We start from the raw sequence: 21884 nt of genomic DNA, 5'->3' as shown, positions 1-21884 counted from the left end.
AAAAAAGACTAAAAAAAAACCCAGAAAAATATAAACCAGTGAGAGTAACTGAATACAGTTGTTATTACTGTTTTTAAAGTGTCTTTCCATCACCTGACATGAACTAAATACTTTGGCAATTTTACGTAAGGCATTTTAACTGTGAGTCATCTGCAACTATGCTCTTGCATATTAAATAAGCTGAAAGCAGTTGGTACTGCATGCTGAGTGACATCCCTGTTTTGCTTAAATCTTCAGACAGACTCCATCTTCATATGGTATTTCTGTTCATTTTAGAAACAATGTATTACACATTGCACATATCTGCTTCTGTTTGTCTTTTTTATTCAGTAGTAAAGATTTGCATGCCAATTTCAGGTGAGTCATTAAATCCAGTTAAAATACCAGCCTTGGTTCTCACCAGGACTTAATGGCAACAACAAAATCATCTTTTGTTCTTCTTACAACCTAGTAATACCTTGAGAATACCTAGTAATATCCGTGTAGTAACTTGACTAGGACAATAAAGACAGAAGATCTGGCTAGAAGAGCATCCTTGAACTGTACTGAAACAAAAATTGTAAATTTTGAGCTATGTAAAACTTACTAAAGGTAGTTTCCACAAATTAAACAAATCCATTGTGCAAAACCACTCAACATTTTTCTTACTCAAGTTTTTTACTTTTTAAATTCACTGCTTTACCAGAACACAAACCCTAAAACCTGTAAGGTTTTATAATTCATTGTTCTTTCATTATTTTGCTTGTACCAATAAATCACAATCTCAAACAAATTTAAAAAAAAAATCAAACTGAATTATCACTGTTTTCACAGAACAGACAGAGTAACCAGATTGTAAGAATTAATTACCCTCACTTGAAATATTTAATCCAGAATTTTCTACAATAATGATAATATACTGAAGTTCAGGGAGGGAAACCAATAGCTAACTACAATTCAGGATTTTAGAGTCCAAATTAAGAGCTTAATTTATGCTAGCATTAGGGACCTTTCCTTCTCATTGCATATGTTTTCATGACTAAGGATGGTCAATCCTACATCCAAGAACAAACTGCAATGTGCTTTGACTTCTCATCCAGAAGGTACCGTGTATTGACATAATACAACAGCAAGGAAATAACATTTAAATAAGCCATCTTTTAAGTACAACTAAAAGCCAGACTGACCACCTATAATATTGGTACATTACAACACAGGATGAAAAAACAATTCTATGTACATGGAACACAACACATTTTGTAGGTGCACAGAAAAAACAAACATAAGAGTTAAAAATTACCTCCAAAGTCATCTCCTTGAAAACATTATCTGAGAAGTCCTACATTTATTAAATTCTAAATACAATTTCTTTTTAGGCACTTCAGGAAATTCCAATTTTTTTACTCAGACCAGACAAAAAAAAAAAAATCCCCCCACATTGTTAGCCTAGATTCCTTCTTCTAATGGTTACATGAAATCAAAAGAAATAACTTATGACAAGTACATTCATAAAGACTATACAGATGCCAAAGTTCCTTTCAGGTTTTACAGTATATGGATGGAGCAAACAGAGCTCATCCATTAACACTTGAAACTCTGGATAGTTAAATTAACAAATAGGTTTCTGTTTCTGCTCATTTATGACAAAACATTCTACTTAAGTATCATTTTATGTGAGGATGTGTATGCTCCCACACCACCCAGTACAGGAGGGCTCAACACTTCCAGGTCTCTAGGATGCATGTCTTACAGTTATTATTTGGCTATGCAGTTTTTCATATCCCCCCTTTCATTTTTTTCCTTTAAGAATAGCTTGTCAAAAAGAACTCCTTCCCAGTCTTTTTAGCCTGATATGCCATAAACACAGAAATCACAATGCATTCTACTTTAAATTAAATATTACCATTAAAGACCAGACACTATCTCAAACCAATCAGGCAACCAAAATTTAGAACTTTCAACTCAATAACTGCAATGTATCTTTTTTCCAACTATGCCATTATTAGCAGTATTACACATTTTGTACTAAGACATCTTCATGTTTCTGATAACAGCCACTGAATAAGCAAATAAATTCACCTTTTTTGGTTCAGTCTTCTGTCCATGAGGCCTTGACTCTATACACTGACTTACAGTATCCTCCCACATAATGTCTGTATTGTATGTCCTCATCTTCAAAGGCACAGCCCTCCAATTCTCCGTATTCGAATTCACCAGGAATCCAGAGGAGATTGGAATGAACACCAAGACATCCTCTGTGTTCCTGGGCACACTACTTCATTTTCCTGTCCCTTGGTGTCATCTCAGCGTTCCTCTGCTCTTTGAGGCAGGAATTGTGACATGCTGCACATTTGTACAGTAGCATCATGGCACCCTTGCCTCAGCTGAGCCCTCCAGGCACTTCGAAATGCAATCAATAACAGTAATTAATTTTGTCCCTTGTTTCCTCTTTTATCCAACTGCTGTGTTCTTTCCTCTGATAACTGAATATACATCGTAGCTCCTCATGTTTTGTCTCACTAACAAAGATATCTATTGTCCCCCTCTCCTTAGACCTACCTACACCCAATTCTTTAAGAAAAACACAGCAACTGGTTCTCTTTGTTCAAATTCTCTCCCAAAATTCATTTCCTTCAGATAAAGTTTCATTACTAATTTAAGGCAGCATGCACTACTTCAAACGTACAGGTTAAACAACTAAGAGACAAATATAAGTGTTTCAGAATTAAAATACCAATGTTACATGGAAAATAGTTTTTTTTCCATATGTATATATGGTCTCTTATCAAACTAACGGGTGACAAGTACAAATCTATAACCAGGGCAGATCTTCCATTACAGACTGGGCCTTCTGACAATGGTTTAAGTTATTTCAAGATTCCTATTGACATTAAACACAGGAAAATGCTCAGAAAAAACATTCATGTACTTTCATCCATACTCATACACACATATACACCCACAGAAGCAGACAAGAGTCCAACAAAGCCAGAGCTCTTTTGGCAAGACAAACTTCAAATCAAAATTAGTGTTTTGTGCCAGCACCAGTCATCAACAATTTCTTCGTATCAGTCTCTTAAATACTGAGTATCGATTCCTAGACATAAAATGCAAGTTTTTTGCATGTAACTATCTCTAATATGAATATTTAAGAGCACCCATTATGCAGCAGAGACGTGAATGTGTAGAAATAACAAGCGACTTGTGCCATTTTAAGTGACTACCAACAGGACACTTTGAGCAAAACCAAGTCAAATTCGGGTTAAACCACAAGCAGGTCATCTGCACTAGCAAATCACATCACTACCACTTGGTTGCTGTCACCAAGACAGCACCACACAAGAAACAGTAAAACATCTTATGAAGATGTTTTAATGTTTTAGTACTTGTCTTAGTATCATGTCCAGCATGATACTAACAGTGCCAAACAAAGCCAGATTTGTCTGACAGTTTAGGGACTCCATCCTTACCCAGGAAACTGACAAAAAATTGCTTCAATTTAGAACCCAAAACATGAAACTTCCCTGCTTCAGGTCAAAAGTCAGATTGTGACAATTCACGAGCTGGACTTAGACCATTCAAACAGTGGAGGAAAATCCAGCTTTGCAAATGGAAACTGATGCAATATAACTGCAACTATCTGAAGACTCCAAATATTTCTCTGCCAAAGACTCTTCAACATTTATTTCTCTCAAATCAAAGCTGACTTCAACACTAAAAATTTTACATCTTCTTACTTATATATTTGCAGAAATAATTCTGCTTATTCATTGTGGCCATCAGATTAATTGTGCCTTTTAATTTCTCTGATAGTGATGAAATATTTGACATACATATTTTGCATTTTCTAAATGTTCTTTCCTGTAATCTTTTTCTTCTCGTAACAAAGTCTCTTCTGAGGTTACATAACTGGTAACTGGTACTGTTAGGTACTGTTCTTAAAAAATGTAGTTAGCCTCCTATTGAGAAATACTTACTTTTTTATTGCTTTCTAGTGTTGTTTCTGGAAAATAAAGAAAAGCCACATGTCAAGAGGTCTCGTAATTCACTCCAGTGCCCAGAGCTGGAATAGCGCAGATATGGACTGACAAATGGAATTCTAACCCTGCAAGAACACTCTAATTTCAATTCTGATGTGAACAACTTTTCTTAATTAAGTTCTTCTAAAAGGGTACTTTTATTCACTATGAAAAAAGTCCTGTAGTCATGTTATAGGGCTCAGTACATGATGTCATAGACATTTCATGACGTCTTGCTTGGACCAATACAGGTTCTAAAACTATTGGTGAGCCCTGAGGTGAGAGAGGCTGAACTCCAGAAATTACTTTTTTACCCTCCTCTAGATGGACATTCCAAACCCTGGAATAAGTTGCCCCAAGACACTGTGAACTGCATCTATGGAGAGCTCAAAAGCAAAATGGATCAGATGATCTTGAGAGGTCCCTTTCAACTCCAGTGGTTCTGTAAAAAATCCAAAAAATGTCAAGTGTTGCATCAACAATAATTTTGACTATTCAGACTGCAATCACCAAGACAACCCCAGTTCAATTCAAACACCTGCTCAGTCCCTTGAAACAGCCAAAAATCAGCAGGAAAACAATGATGGTTATAATTAATTTGGATAGTTTTGATCCATCAGTCTCCAGACAATTTACAGGGAGTGGAATGTGACTTCATATTATAGATAGAAATCTGGGTTTGACTTCCCACATTGATACACATTTTACCAAATACAGTTTTAGCAGCAGAGGTAGAGGATATAATGATTATATGTCTTAGTTTAGCTGAGGTTTTCAGTACCTAAAGAGGGTTCTGAGGATTGCTTTTATTTCCAACAACACTGTATTTAAGCTGCTTCTTCAGAAGATGAATTTGCAAAAGTCAGAGGCCACATTGCCTTAGCCAATGTGCTGTCACAGTTAGACCACACACTCTCTCTAGTAGTAAAAATATATTTTGTCATTGGATCCTCCATCTTCACTCATAAACACCGATACTCATAGATACTCACAGAGATTCTTCGTCAAGTATTAGGATAGAGTGGCAAGAGCTAATTGAAGACTAAATTTTTAAATATATTTCAAAGATCCCAAATTCCTTATGCAACAAGTAGCCTGAATCCATAATACTTGCTCCACAGGTGATCTTTACAACCTCAAACTAAACAAAGTGGCACTTTATTTCTCAGTTTCCTGGACCCCACTACCTTTCCAACCCTCCAATCAGATTTCTCTCCCTGATCCAAAGAAAAAGCTAAACCCAAGAGAAAAATGAATACCACAATATTTGTTGTTTAAAAATCAATAATAGTTATTGATTTTACTTAAGTTAAATACTCAAGAGCAGTCATAAATCATCACATTGCTCACGATTTAGTTATCTTCAAAAAAAAAACACCCACCTTTTCATTCTTTATCTTGCAATTTTCAAAACTAAAAAATTGCTTGATTCAGTCCCTTGTTTAACCCAGTTTGCCAGCAAAACCATGCCAGGTGAGCTGTGCAACTAATGCACTGAAATGTACCAGAAAAATGCAGTAAGATTTCTTATGGCCAAAGTCCACAGAACACAACACACAAAAAAAAAACCCACATAAAACAAACAAACAAACAAAAAAAAAAACAAAAAAAAAAAACAAAAAACAAAAAACAAAAAAAAAAACAAAAACAAAACAAAAACAAACAAACAAACAAAAAACACAAAAAACCACTTCTCAGGAAGCTCAGTGGTTTAACAGCTCCCTGAAGCGACTTCAATAACATGACATGCTGTTAAAACAAATAAAAAAGAACTGAAAACCCCAAAAAACAAAGCCACAATCTACAAGTAGTACTTCTGCATAAGAAAAGTCTTACATTTAAAACAATATCAGAGAGAAGAGTTACACACTGCATTGCAAGCTGTACCACAGTTTCATAGACATTATGTTGACCACAGAGGTGAGAGTGATACCTCTGTCAACTAATCTCTAATAATACTCTGTCCCCTGGATCATCTCCAAATCTCCTAACAGCACCTTCTGTCAACATCCAGAGTCTCATGAGCACCACATTGTGCTGCATCAATTACAATATTTTGAATTGACACATCTCTGACTGTCAAAAGTTCATGATGGACTCTGTGCTAACTTCAGCTAGAAATGTGCCTCTCTACAATTACCAGTATTCTGCAGCATTGGGCTCATCACAATTCTCTGGCTTTTGTATGCTCTTTGCCTCTACTACTTGTTAAAAACTATTTCAACATACAGCATGTAAAAATCCAATCCTTGGCACAAATGACAAATCTGAAAATAAAACAGGCAAACGACAGCTACGAGCAGGAGCTACCATCCCTAGACTGGATATTAAAAGAACACTACTGATGCAACCAAAGTTACACAACCAAAACCTAGTGAATTCTAACACTGCTCACTTTCTCATCTGAATCCGCTTACACATCCAGAAGTAAAAAATCCTTGGCCACCAGGAGTTGTAAACTCAGGAGCTTCTGTGACAGTTGAAGTAAAAGGTTCATGTTTCCAGCTGAACCTGACAAAACTGCCTTCCAGAGACCAGAGGGTTTGATGGGAGAAGCACAATCCATTCCTGATGAGCTTTCTCTTCCTGATGAGAAGTCTTAAGCTACTGCAATTAAAAGCAAATGGGGGATAAATTCCTCCTGGAAGTCAGCACCAATTCTGTGTAGTACAATTCTGATCTCTTTTCCATCCCACAGGATTGAGTAGAGTGATGGAACTCTCTTCTGCAACAAGATCTCTCTCACCTCATAAGGTGTGGAAAAAATAGGTATTTTGGGCTACCTTTTAGACCAAGTAATATCCAAGTCCACCCAAATTATTTTCTATTCTCTGACACAAACTAGTGCCAGAGAATAGAAAGCTTCAGTACAGCTTTCAGAAAAAACATGTCCAGTCTTTAAAAATGTAGTCATTTATGATTTTACTATGCTGTAGCTCCTTACCAAGAAACACAAATTACAGACTAGAACTTGCTTTCCACCCCGAGGAGAAAAAAAAAGTAGCTTCTATTTGTTAAAACTACTATGAGTTTAAGAGACAATGCTCCTTTCTCTTTAGGGTATAAAATCTTTATTATAAAAATATATTACACTTTAAACAAATGTTAAATTTAAATCAAGAAATATGTTTACCTTTAATTCAGCAAGAGCTGGATTAGAAGAAGAAAAGAATGTAGGTCAGTTTTAAAAGACAGCAAAAGGTTGTTTATACATGCTTCAATTTTTCTCAAGATCATCCTGTTCAAGACAAAATACTACGATTTTGAGATCTTCACAATGAAAGAGATACATGTTTTGGAAAGAAAAGTTTAAATTCCAGATATGGGTTAGTTTACATATGAAAAACATTCCAAAAATCCCATATACAAATCAAAAAACACCAAGAAAACCAGAAGAGAAAAGAAGGCACATTTTCATACACGTATCACTATTTTCTTAACTCTGATAAAATTAACTCCTGTGTTTAAGGAGAAAAAAAAAGAAAAAAAAAAGAAAAAAAACAAACAAACAAACAAACAAAAAAAAACTGCTATACAGCATTTCAAATAAACACAGTCATGAGACCATGCCATAGATTAGAAGTTTCTGAACAAGATAGCTGGAAACTCTAGAATAAAACATGCAAGGGTTCACAGAAAGTTTATGTGAATGGAAAATCCAATAAATATAAAGATGCTTACAGACAATTTCAGCAGCATATAAGCTGGAAATGGTCTGTTACCAGATACTGCCATGCAAACCATGTACAATCAAGAAAACTGGTTGAAGTTCTTCCCACTTAAGCCTTGCAAGTTTTACTGGAAGACAAGAGCTAAAGTGCTGGACTAGGCAGATTAGACAAATGTGAGCAGAAGGCATATGCCTATAAATTTTTTTTATTATATATTCTACTCCAGTCCAAGTGCAAGGCAAATCACTCATATGAGCTTAGAAAACTAGCAGATACATTTTAATGTTTAGTTTATCTCTACAATGAATTTGAAAGTGCACATCATTTTAGCTATTTCGCCACTGCCATAGTTAATACATGAGGCTGAAAAAGCAATGTTGTACAGCAAAAGCTCAGTTCCACCAAGTGCTGATATTCCTAAAATGGACTTTGCTTAGGCTTGCAGACACCAAATAAAAATCACAGATGCACTGCTGATGTTTCAGAAACTTTGTGACAAGATAATTTCTTACTTTGAAGTATAATTCCTACTTTTCTCAGTAAACAAAAGTAATTGCAGTGGCAAATGCTTCAAGACAAACAGATCTCATGACCTTGTAATACAGACCAAGTAAAAAGATATATTTTTTACAACATATTAATTAAAATATGACATTGAAAGAGAAAAAGATAAATAGTAAGAAGTACATTTTTGCATGTATCTAGTACCTAAAAAGCAGTATTCCCCCACAGCATAGATAACTTCCTGAGAAAATTAAACAGTATTTGTAATCTCAAATCCAAGTTAGAGTTGATATATCTGAGTAGCAAAGTTGGAACAATTTACCATTAGATGTAAATATTTTGATGGACAGTTAGCAATATGCACATAATTTTAAACTAATTGTGCAAAAGGTCACACACTTCTGGCACCTAAGCAAGATAAATATTAATTGTTTTAAGATGGCAGACAAGGACATGAATTCAACACATTTAGGCCACTACATACAACACCACACAACACAATTAGTGCATGATTCAGCTCTGATTAAAATCTAGAGGAGGTTTGACATAAACACCAACAAGAACAGAACCAGACTTATAAAAACATACATGGCCATATAGAGATGTCACAGTCATAGACAAATAATTTCATTGAATGTTTAACAGATGAAGGGTAGATTATTCTGATAGACAATACACTAAAATCAATTCATTTACATTTGATTTGCAGTATCATTTAAGCAATAGGTAAGAGAGCCAGGTTTTTATTTGAAGCAGTCTTGCAATACAAGGATTTGTTTTTAGGCTTCTGGCCAAAAAGTATATTTGTGCCATAAGTATTTTCTTCCAGAGTTTTGTTAATAGAATATCCTTTAACAACCTGTTATACCAATCTGCCTGTTTTATGTATTTCTTTCATTTAAAAGATTTATTCCTTAGGCAAGGAAAATGAGATCCAGCTAGAAATTTTGAAAGGAATATGGGTTTTTTTCAGCTGATTACTCTTTAATTTAAAGGTATACAGTAAGGTTATAAACCTGTTTCATTTGCAGAACTCCTTGTTTCTCTGCCCCTCCCAATAAAACAAATTACTATGGTACAACCATAATAGCAAACCATAACTTTTGAGTAAGAACTTTCAACAAAGTGCGCTTCCCAAGCTCTAGATGTGGTTCCAATTGTCAAAGTGTAATTCTGTAACAGTCATAAATCATCATAAAAAAACTCACTCATCAACAGAAATTACAGATGTACAAAAAGAAGTAATTTTGTTAGCACTGACAATCCCGCACAGTTCACCACCAGTCAACCTCATTCCTTCACTGAATATGTGTTCTGACCCATGTTAGTTTATTGTGTTAGTAAATCAAAAAGTGCAGCAAGGCCTTCCTGTGTAAACAGAAGTGCAAATGCCATGCATAAGAAATAAATGTCCCCCATCGAGTTCAGAAGGTTGAGCACTTCTCATACACTATATTAATTGGATTACTTTACAGGATTACAGCCTCAAGAAACTGATATAGTAACTCTCACCTAGAGGTTTTCCTAGCATCAGCAGAAGGAACCTTTGTGCAGAGGGCCAGAGTAAACTATTCCGTAAGTCAGGCACAGGATGTTTGCAATGAGCTGATCTACCAAGTCTGAGGGACAGCTCCCCAGAACAAACTGGTTTTGAAGGGAAAAATAGTGTCACTGATGTTCTTTTATCTTTACAGCTTGTTAAGAGAAAAATAAACTGTAGAACAGAAAGCAGAATAAAAAATGGGCATAAAATAGAAAGCATCTAATTCTGCTTCAGTAACAGATTTCTAGTATAAGGAAAAATTCAGCTGCAATTGCAACTGACATACAAATTATGAGATAGAATCCAACTGGAAATTTCAAAAGAAAAAAACAGCAATACATTACTTCTGACATAATCAGAATAAAGTGACGCTTGTAACATTTTCAACAGAATATGCCAATGTTGCAATTTGATATAGCTTTAAACCACATCCATTTAATTTTCAGTAGATTAAAAAAGGTATGAGAATTCCAAGATCAGATGGAAGAAAGAAGAAAAAACAAAAATGCTTTCAGTTGCTTGAAGTCAATAAACAAGTGTAAATATCCCAGTATTTTAAAATGCAAGTATACACTATTTTGCTGAAATGAGCAAGACATCTCACCTGGATAAAGATATCTCCATTCACCTTTAGGAACATGAAAATCTAATTCTCACTACCTAATTACTCATTTTTCACCTCCCATTCATGGAAAATTGAAGTGTTTCTTCTTGCATCTAAACTTAAATAACACTTTCTATGCTAAAGCTGGTTGGTTTTATTTTCCTGAAAAGCCAGGCAACAAACTATGCCTCTCAAAAGGATGACAAAGGTCACCTGCAAGTTATGACATCCTTCCCTCCTACACTCCAACCCTTTCCCTTTCTAGACAAATTCTGTTCAGAAATTGAAGATTTTGGAGCCTTTCAGTTCAGTAAGATGAAGCTTTCCAGAGGTGAAGCATGCAAAGGAAAAGGAGAAAGAAAATGCAGACTAATCACTCATCAAGATAAATGATATTCTGAATACAATTTACTGAAATTCTTGTAATAACTTCTGACATCTTAGTAAACTTTGTGTGACATTTTTAAAACACTTATTTTCTTGGTCTGAGAGAACAAAACCTTGATCTTTTTCAGATCAAGATTAAAATAAATAGAAAAAAAGAAGACAGAAAGAAATTCCAAATTTAACAGACCCCTTCAAAAAAAAAAAAAAACCAAAAAAAGTTGAAAATTCTATCAATTTGAATGAATCCTTAAATTCATAATATATAATAGTAAGACCTAGCACAGGCTTAGATTGAAGCTGTGCCACAATTAAAATCAGGAAGAGCCATCAAACCCAATACTGGAAGAGAAGGATCTCAGCGGCTCTGACAAGACCAAGGAAAAGTGACAGAGATTAAACAAAGTTCTGGACTCAGATCTTGAAACTCCAAAGAAAAGCAAGTTAAAATGAACCAGAAGATCGGGTAGAGAACAAACACAGTAGTCTTCTTGTAAAAGATACTGCTAACAGATTCCAGAAACGGACTTGGAGACATAACATTGCAATCTTCTGAAATGATCCAAAAATGCAATGTTTCTTCTGCAGGATTTCAGGAACCTTCTCAAATCAAAGAAAATTTACAGGATATTTCTACAAGAACCCTGGTCAGATCAAAATGAAAACCAGGCCTCCATTGATCCTTCTTGCATTGACATATGACTAGCAAAAGTAGCAACTCTTTAAATGCATAATTCATTACATGAGATACATTAGAAGTGATTAAAGACTAAATAATAAGGCTGACATATCTGATCAGGCAGTTAGACCATCATGTAAAGATCTTCTGAAAAACATCTTGGGGTATGAATCATTAATTCACAAACTTACCCTACTGAAATTCAGTTAACAATGATGGCATTTGAGCTTTCTGGATTTATCTGTGCAGCTATCACCCTCCTGCAATTACTAAATAGTAGACTACTGGTTTTTCTTTTGCTCACAAGCTTTTCTGAAGGACCCAACACTACATAATTCCAAGACTACAATAAACTAGGCACACTGCTGATGTGGGCAGCTGAGCCCAGCAGAGCCCGGTGGAGCTGGTGTGGCACAAAGTCAAACCCCAGCAGACTCAGGATGGCATGGGATAAACCTTTGCTTTCTGTGTTAGCTGGGGCAGAGCAAAAAAATCAAAAACCACATTTACTTAATACAAGCTTTTAAGAGAAGATGAATCCAACTCTTAAGCAGCAAAGAGTTATTAAATTGTCTCTAACACCAGAAGAAAGAAATGGGGATGGAGAGAACCTTACTGAGTATTTCCCTGCATCACATACTGTGATTTTTTTTACTTTGCACTTGCATGGAAAAGGGAATATGCATTCCATCTCCCTGGTACTTGCCATAAAGACTGCAACCACACATAACTATCTATGCATTAGCACTGCAAAATCCACTTCATAAATGGGCAGAAAATAGACAAAAATACAAAGTCACGAGATTGACTTATATTCTGGCAAATCCCCAGTGTTAGGAGCACACAGAATTCTTGTGAGTGTTGCAGGGCTAGGGATTCTTATGTATCTGTACAGGTATTTAGGTTGCTTCTGTCACCATTGGAACTAAATGCTTTTACAAAGGCAGCTCAAGGATGAAGACCATGTGTCTGCAGAGAGAGGTTTAACAATCTGGCTTGTGCTTAGCATGTTAGTTCTAACTAAATTATTCCATTTCACATCTAGGAAATAAACACACAGTAGGCAATGTTCAAATGTTTATCAGCATGGCTACATGCCTGATGTACAATGAGGATCAGTTACCAAGGAATGGATCCTACCATCCAGAAGTTTACTGAGTCTTATTGCATATCTATCCAATTGCCTAGGCTTACTCTGAGAACTCTTCAAATTACATTCATTCCTCCACCTAAATTTATATACAAGGAGTTCTGCTTGCCCATCACAGGAATGAAGATGTTCATACACCACAGGAAATTATCTGGCATATTCAGCAAAGGAAGATACATTCCTCTTTCCATTTTTCTTTTTCTGAAGCCAAAGAACACATCCCACACAAATCCCCGGTACTTGTTTTTTCCAGCTTTGCCTGGTTTAAAAGGAAGAAATATAGCTGTAAGAGACAGCCATTTCTGACTTGATTCCATTAATACAACTCCACTTTCTGGCAATCTCCAGGAAAACTCACAGACAGCCAATGCAAATGTTGTGTTGCTTTTTTTTCCATCATTCCTTTGAAATAAGGATTTAAGCAGAGATATACCTCAAATTCAGTGCACTCAGTTTTCACAGTAGAATTCCAGAGAGGTTTTCAGAGAGAGGAGAGATAAGACATGCCAGTGTTTGACATTTGTTTCTGCCAGCTAATACCCTTCAGATATTATTTCCCACAGTCGAATAAAAGACTACCAGGTAACACAGGTCTATTGCTATGTAGCATTATTACTCCAATCCCCTGGGAAGCTGTCTCACAAAACGCAATGATCCTGTCACTCCATCTCAGTGACAAAAAAACTTGTCCTGAACCAAAATGTCATCCACATTAAAAATTAACTGACCCATGCATCTTACAGAATGATACCCTGTAGATTTTTGCCAAAGTCCCTCTGGGAAGTCTGAATTACTAGGAAACCTAATATACTTTTTTTCAAGCACATGACAGTTGTGTGGAAGTCATTCCTGACTATGATAAATGTTAAAGTATGCCACAGCACTGAAGGAATGACATCATCTTTTTATTTAAAATTTTATGTAATTGTTAGTGTGAATGTTCTTATAAACACATCAATATTACTTTAAATCTGATCATTTGAGCACTACATTTAGAAAAGAATTGCAGCTGTCACATAATTTAACACAATTCATGTTATGATGCCTTACATATCATATCTTTCCCTTTTCTAACAAAAGGCATTTATACACCAGTTTGTTTTTATTTAGCAATGCTGAGAAGCTATGAAAAGCTTCTACTAAATCACATGCCTCAAAAACATTCATTCTAACCTATAGTAGCTGAGTAACATCACTGGCCTCAAGAAGCAGCAACATATTTGAAGAGTTTAAGCTCTTCACCTCACAAGTTGCACCATGGTTATTATGTAAAAAAAATAAAAATAAAAAGTACTTTAATAACTGAATACATAATTAGTTAATGAATCTCACACTTAATAACAAGGGACTACAGTTTAAAACTACACTGCAGTAAAACCACATGGGAGCTCTTGCTAGTCTTTGTTAGGAAACTGGGGTGACCTCTCGTGATGGTGCAGGCAGTGCCCTTAAGCTGCTCTATTTCTTACAAGGAGAACAAAGAAATACCACAGCTGCGCTTCTGATGGTCACAGCATATTGCACTAAGTTCCATATTGCTGTGGTTGCCAATAAAAAGGTTTAAGCTGTTAACAAAACTAGTTCCTTTATCCCTTTTCTCAGTTACTGAGATGCATCAGACAGACTCAGAGGTCCTCCATATCCAGAGTCGTACAGACAACACAGCCAGACATAGCATAAGTGCCATACACCTGCAAAACATTCTGTATTAGCAGAATACAAACTGGAGACAGAAAATGATGCCAGGTTATCCTTACTTTGCTACAGAGAGAAATTCCAGAGTATGACTGTGTCAAACAAACACAGTATGAAGTTCAAATTCTTTCAATCACCCTCGTAGTCATTTTACAGTTCAAAGTTATTTCTGTATTATTACCAAATGAAAGAAATTTATGTCACTAAAGTTTTATTAGGAAGTATAGGAATATACACACTTCTTCACTCTCCTTCTGTCATCCACACAAAGCTTTATTTCAGTCAGATCAGGAAATTTAAGCAAAAGCCTAGGTGTAATTCAGAAAACAATACCAAAACTAATGCAGATTTTCAACATTAATCAAAAATCAGAAGAAAAATATTTCTGTCTTTTCAGTTTAATTCACATAGTTCCTGGGGTCAGTCCACTGTCAGCATTTCTCCACACAACTTCCAGTCTTCTACCTTGATTCAGAGAAATACTTCAATAAATCCATATCCCTGATAAAGACTGGTTTATTTTCTTGAATTAGAATCATCCTGTGTATTTTCCACACAGCCATGTAAAAGGAAAATCCACCTTTAAAATATGCCTGTAATAATAGAGCACATAAATAGAGAAGCACAAGTCAGGCATAGCTCTCATGCCCATTCTAAACCTTAGGTCAGAAATAAGTGGTATTCTCTCTTTACAGTCTGTACACATTTTAAGTTCCTCCAGTGGATTTTCCTCAGGTCTTCACAATTCAAAAAAGCAGGATGCATCAAAACATCTTCATACTCTGAGAGGAAATGCAGCTCTCACACATCAAATACAGACAACTTCCAAATGCAGAACACGGGACACAACAGTACAGGCACTAGACAAGCGATTTCATCCACTAATATAATCTTAAAGGTGGCATAAAATGTTTGGCAACCAATTTTGGAATCAAAAAAATTATACCTGAAAGGTTCACATGTAATCCCTGAAAAAGAAATGGATTGCATGTCCCAGCTAAAACCCCTTCACTACAAACAAGCCATCCAGCCCAATTCCAAAATAGAATTTGAGATCATATTCGGTATCTGTACTGCAGTGCAGTGCCTTAGAGAGGAAGGTACAAATGCTGCAATCTCAGCCATGCCATCCCTCACATGAGCTGTTAAACACTGGTCTCTTGTGCCAGTCCCTTGTGTATCTTCAAAGTCACATACTGACAAGAACAAGAAACACTTTATAAAATAAACAAAGGATATCCAAAGTGAGTTTTGGCATACTTTAATTCTAAAACTGCTTCTAATAGCCAAGATTGCTTTTGAGCTTTTTTTTTGTGCATTCTGACAATTGCATGTTTGATGACTGCAGCTACCAGAATCTCACATATTTTGAAAAAGCCCTTTAAAAGATAAACAGCACATGAAAAGCATTGAGGGATTAAAAAAAAACACCACTTTTTTTTCTGTTTCACTGAGAGACTCTCATAAGTCTTCTACTGTTGAGTTGCTTATCTTACAATAATCTTCAGACCTTGTTTCTTCTGGTTCCTTTTGTGTCCTCTAATTCCACAGAATCTTCATGTAGGATGGCATATAAGTATACGACTTTTAGTCAGACTTAAAGTGGCACTCATTGTTTAAATGCTGCCATAATGAGGAATATCTGGAATAGAAGAGACTCTGAAACCACAGAACTGCTGTCCTTGAAATGTGAACACAACATTCTTCATTTCAAACTTCACTGCTATAAACTTCATTCTTTTATCATCTCAAGTACAAAAACTCAGCACTGAGTGAATAAAAATCTTTTGCATGTCAAACACGAATGCTAAGTAATGTTTAAATTTGTTTCAAACTACTCTTCCAGTGTTGCAAAGCACACTTACACTTTCCACTGGCACTCACACTCAGAACTATTAAATCCATGTAGAAAATAAGGCAGCACAGAGTACATTCACACAAGCAAGAGGTTCTGTTTTACAGTAAGCTAATTTAAAAAATTTTAAAAAGGCATTAGAAGAGAGTGCAACATGGAACATTAGCATTCAAACCTTTAAAAAAAAAAAAATGGAAACAGATGATGACTCCATCGGTCCTGGGGAACATGTGCTGCTCACGCTGATTACGCCTCTGATTCCTGACAGGCATGGTAGTCATCACTGTCTCAGAAGACAGTGAAAAAAAACATAACCCTGTTAGCCCTACTTCAGCATGTCCTGTTGGTGTCTCCTGCCATAAACAGCTAAAAGCAGACCTGCCTCTAATTTAAGAAACTCCACAACTCCAGAAAACCATACACACTGGCATCAGCAACATCACAAAAACAAATACCTAAATTACACATTTCTCATCACTTTCAGGTACATATTGCTCCTGAAAGTCAGGACACCTTTAAAAAATCTAAGGAACAAATATAGGCAATATTTTTTTTTAATCTTGCAATTGGTTTTAATCCTCTCACCAGCTTGCCACCCCACTTCTTGCAAAGGCCTTCCCTTATGGGGGTTCTGTGTCACAAAAAACAGTCCTTGCATATGCATATTAAGGAAGGAGCCTATGCATTTAGGAGAAGATATTTTCTGTTTACTCCTAGAAGTTGGAATTATTTTCACTCTTGTCAAATTACACATCTTAATAAAAATAAAATAAAAACAAACAAATAAAAAACCAGGTCATTTCCATATCAATTATGACCGGTTTAGATTCTTGACTGTAAAGACTAAACAGTGAAATCTGTGTTACATATATCCTTCATCTTTCTAGTATTATAAAATAAAAAACAAATTCCCCTACAGGGAAGAGGTCCTGCCTGGACACACAACTAATAAACACACAGCAGGATACTTGTTCCCCTTCACTTCTTCTGCACAATATATGTTTATTCCATGGGAGAAGTCAGGAGAATGTATGTCCAAGCCTAAATAACGCCATACATAACACAAGGTCATCTCCACCTGGAGCATTTGGCAAACTAATGGGGGAGATCCCTGATTCCAGAGAAGCAAGTAATTCACAGGACTACAGAAAAGTTCCTTGAGGAGAACTGAACAGCACAGAGCTGAGCTCCAGTCTGTCCAAAGTTGTCCCAGACAATGCTCTGATGCTTCCAGAAATACAGGGTATTAAGAGGCTGTGTTCATGTTTCAGATTATTCCCAAAAGAAACAGAAATCCATCCTAGCAGCAAAATTTGCAGGAAGTAATGCTTAATTCCAGTTTACCAAAACAAAACCAAACCAGGGAGAAAAAAAAAAAAAAAAAAAAAAAAAAAAAAAAAAAAAAAAAGCAGCAAGTAAAGAAGAAGAATCATTAGACATATAAGAATGTGTGAAGAGGTCAGAAAAATCAAAATTTCCAATCAACATGTGTCAAAACCACAAATTCAGTTTAGTAGCTCCATGCAAATAATGGGCATTTTTAATTGATAAATCTCATGTGCAATTCTAACCATTAAAAAAACACATTGTTTACATTCCAGGGTAGACTCTGAAGATTTTAGGAAGTTTATCAGGTTCTACCAAAAGAAGAAAATATAAAGAGCACTGTTTACATGTAGTAGGCCTACAGATGTCATCCTCAAACTATTGAAAGCACAGAATGCTTTTTGCTTGCATACAGTGTTCTTTGAAAAGTGCTCGTTTATCTACAAAACATTTATGAATCCATCTGTCCCTAATTAGTATTTTAAAAATAAATAAAAAGAAAAACTGCAGTAATTACCAGCGTAATATCAAATTTCCAGTGCTTTCTACCAATGGCATTCAGAAAGTTACACACATCTAGTAGCTTTAGAGACCACTAATCCAAGCCTTCTAACAACTGAGAAGTGGAAGACTACATCAAAAAAAATGTCTGAAAGCACTGGCTTTTCCAAGTAATGCTCACAACTTGGACAAAGTGGAAGGAAGAGTAAAAATCACTGCTTACATACCACTTCAGATTATAGACTCAAAACTTCACATTAAAAAGGTTTCTCAGGCCTTTTTGATTAAACCACACCACATGCCTCCCCAAAGCTTCAGTTTACCATATTCAAGGTCATTTTACCAGTGATGCAACATTCTAAACATTTTCAAGTACTATCTAAAGACTGGGTTTGCCAAATTTGTATCAAGCCTGACACACTTTATCAGGAGTGCTGTTTTACATAACATGCTGCTGCCGTCAGGTGCTGGAGTTTAACATCACTGTAGATGTGCTGAGCTGTATTAGCATGCTCAATGCTTCTCCTTCCCTATTAAGCATTCAGATAACATGAACTAAGCTTAACATTCACGCCTGCAGTAAGGCTGCCATGGTACAAGTCTTCTAAAAATCTTTACCAGTGAAAAGTACTAATAAAAAAAAACTCTAGTGAATGGAGACCACAAATTTTCTTTCACAGGAATATTTTCTGCTTTGTCTTTAGGTGTAAGGCAACACTACAATACAAGTCACATAACACTGACAGGAAAAAAAAGCTGTCGATCTTCAAGACAATGTTGTGTAACAGCTGTATTTTCTGTAAAAGCAGATTTTCTAAGAATCTTCAAACAAAATAAAAAAAAATATTAAGGTATACATCTAATATTGTGTGGTTTCTGATAGAAATGGAAGACAACTGAGAACCAGGCTTCTTAATGCCGCAAACAGCACATGAATATGTTTCACATACACTATGTTGCTTTATTTCCACCCCTTTTTAGAGTTATTTTCTTACAAGCCATTAAACGTGAACATTTTCTAAATCAGACTGTACTAAATAAAATGGAAGTTAAGCTTTATCCTACAGACTCAGTGTTTCCAGCTCTACTTAACAAATGTCTCAGCAATTTTTCCTCAAACTGTGGCACGGTTTGTGTACACCACCATTCTAAATGCAGATGCCTATCTGCAAAACTTGCTAGCATTGTGCATATAAACGGCACCTGGGAGATGGCCGAGAAGATAAATAAAAGCATTGCTTGAAGAAACATAATCCAGATAAGCATTAGATGCAGCAGTCCCGATGTATTAATTAAACGGAAGGAAGAAGCACTCTAGGGCCTTAACATGCCCTGGACCGAAGTAACGAAAGGATGCGCACGCCAGAAAAAGCCGTATTAGTCTGTGCCCGGCGAGGAGGAGCCTTGCCGAGGCTGCAAGTTAGTGGGAACCTCCGTGGGGAGGGGACAGGGTGAGAGAGGTGTTTTGGTTTTTTTTTTTTTCCCCCAAGCCTATTTTTGCAAAGGGGGTGTGATTGCAGTTTTCATGCTGGGGACGGCTGCTTGGTTAGTATCTGCAGTAGGCACATACACCGCGGCCGGGAAGGCAGCGCGAAGAGGTGCTGCTGGGGAGGCGCCGCTCGCCCCCGCCCACCTCTCACCCTGCCCGGGGAGCCCCCGCCCGGGGCGAGCACGGCCGCCCATCCCGGCGCGGCCAGCAGAGCTATCGCCCCCCGCCCGGCCGCGGGGCCACACGCTGCCAGGTGGAGAGGGACGAGGCCGAGGCTTCGGAGCCCGCTCCGAGCTGCTCCCGCCCGGCTCCCACCCCGGCCGGTCCTGCTGTCGCCCCCTCAGCCCCCGGCCCTCCCGGCGCCCCGCCACAGCGCGGAGGTTAGGGAGGCAAGCGCGGCGCTTACAGTTCGCAGGAACTGGATCTCGTCCTCGCCCTCGCCCCCCTCGGCCATGGCTGCCCCTGTCTCTCCTTCTGCCGGGCACTGCTCCCGATGCCCGGACGGGCGGCGGCGATCGCTCCCCGCGGGCTGGCGGCGGCAGGAGGTTCACGGCCGCGCCGCACCGGGATGGGGCGAGTGGGGGGGCGGCAGAGCCGACGGCCCCAGCCCGGCCCTGGCTGCGAGCGGGGTCGGGTGCCCCTGCGCCTGCAGCAGGTTGATAGCGCTACCCGGCTGCCTGTGCCTGCCGCGGGGAGTGGGATGCAATTAACCGGGGGAGGAGGGGAGGCGGAGCTCCCAGCCCCCCCGCCGCTGCAGGTGATCCGCAGCCCGCTCCCTCCGCACTCCAAACGCGCCGCCCAGCGCCCCTTGTCGGTGCTTCGCGGAGAGGCGGCTGCCGCCCGGCTCGGGGCGCGCCCGGGGCCGCTGCCCGACCCGCCGGCCCCAGGGGGCGCGGCCGCCCCGCGTTCACCTCGCACGGCCCGAGTCAGGGGCTGCCTCCGCTCCTCCGGGCGTCTCCAGGAAGGCCGCTCGGTGCCGTGGCTGCCTGGGCACGGCTGTCCCGCAGGAGTTAGGCGTGATGTGCTGCATTGAGAGATCCCTCGGGAGAGGGAGAGCTAAACGGCTCTGCGCCAGTTATTTTGTCAGCCGACTGTACTGTCGGGCAGAAGAGATGGAAGGTACAACATGGCTTCACCCAGTGTTGTACTTGAACCATCGTGTGAGTGAACTTAACCCAGGGTGAATGTAAAGCTTTAAAATATCATTTCCTTGAAGGATATATACCGGGTTTTCCATAGGGTGAAGTCAAGGGTTGCCAGAGAATAGCTCATCTTTCATGAGCATTCGTGCAGATCATACCTTTAAGAGGACACCTATGTCCATCAGGGAGGAGGCTTGGCCTCCAGAAAGAAGTCTGGCAAGCCAGAGAGCCACCAGACACCTAACAGCAACAGCACTCTGAAACAAGTGTATGGCAGAGAGCCTCTGTTAATGCAATGCAATTGTCATGAGGGGAGGACAACAGGGTATCTCAAAAAAGAGTAAAATTAGCACTGGATCATTGACAAAGTAAAATGTGTGTGAGATGTATAACAACAGAAGGCTTCCGAAGGACCAAAACTGGTAAACATAATGAAATCACAATTATTTTGGTAAACAGACTGTGTGGCTAGCATAGCAAAATGTGGAAAGTGCTTCTAGAGAAGCTATACCCATAATCTGTAACTTTATGCTGTTCAAGGACATCATGAAAAAGTGTGGCACTGTGAGATTTTATCATTACTTCCAGTAGTGGAAAACCTGTTCATCTGACAGATTGGAAACTGCAAGAGCAGTCATGACCCATAAGACCTCTAGAGCAAGTAATGTACGAATATTTAATATAGAGGTTCTGAAGATGAACCCCAGAGTTATGACAGCTTAAGCATTTCCTCTGTAATATCCTGGCTTCAGTTACTACTGACTTCAAGTGACTTTTACCTCTCAAGATTACTACTAACTGAAAATACATATTTTTTTAAGAATGATAAAATAAAGACTTTTTTTATGTTCATTCATATTTCACTCAAACCTCTTAAGTATCTCTTCTCCAAGTTATTTAGACTGAGAGATATTTATTGAAATAGACCCCAATTATGAAGAAAAGTCCTGAATTTGGATAAGTTTAAAAAATTAGATTTCATTGAAAAGGCACTGAACAAATATCTTTTATCATACTATCCTATCTCTTTCTCCTGCTCAGCACACAAGTCAGTTCCAGCACAACCTATTTGTGAATGTATTTCATACAGTTGTAAATCTCAGTTCACCTGGTCAGAGGTCTGGATCATAGAACATCCAGGGTACTTTCCATAAGGCTATGAAGATGAGTATCAGATTAAATGCCTTTTTTGTTTGCTGCATGTAAAGCAAGGACATTATAGAGAAAGGAAAGAAAAAAAATTGTAATTTTTTGTAAGTTCACTATAACATCAGTGCCTGAAACATTTTGTAGTTTTCAGCACATTATGACATCATGGAAGTCATTCCAAGAACTGTGGAACT

At 37.9% G+C, this 21884-nt stretch overlaps 1 protein-coding gene across 1 annotated transcript in view; it reads right to left on the bottom strand.

Moving 5' to 3' along the window:
* Positions 1–20056, bottom strand: part of RYR2 (ryanodine receptor 2) — a 386286-nt gene extending 366230 nt beyond the window's left edge. Inside the window, exon 1 of the mRNA XM_053974163.1 lies at positions 19806–20056. Within this exon, the coding sequence (XP_053830138.1) occupies positions 19806–19853 (48 nt within the window). The 5' untranslated portion in view covers positions 19854–20056. The remainder of the gene's footprint in view (positions 1–19805) is intronic.
* Between the last annotated feature and the right edge of the window lie 1828 nt (positions 20057–21884).

Source organism: Vidua macroura, chromosome 3 (assembly GCF_024509145.1).
Source record: "Vidua macroura isolate BioBank_ID:100142 chromosome 3, ASM2450914v1, whole genome shotgun sequence".
Classification (NCBI taxonomy): domain Eukaryota; kingdom Metazoa; phylum Chordata; class Aves; order Passeriformes; family Viduidae; genus Vidua; species Vidua macroura.
Note: the sequence above shows the minus strand (reverse complement) of the source record. Positions and strands in the feature narration are given on the sequence as shown.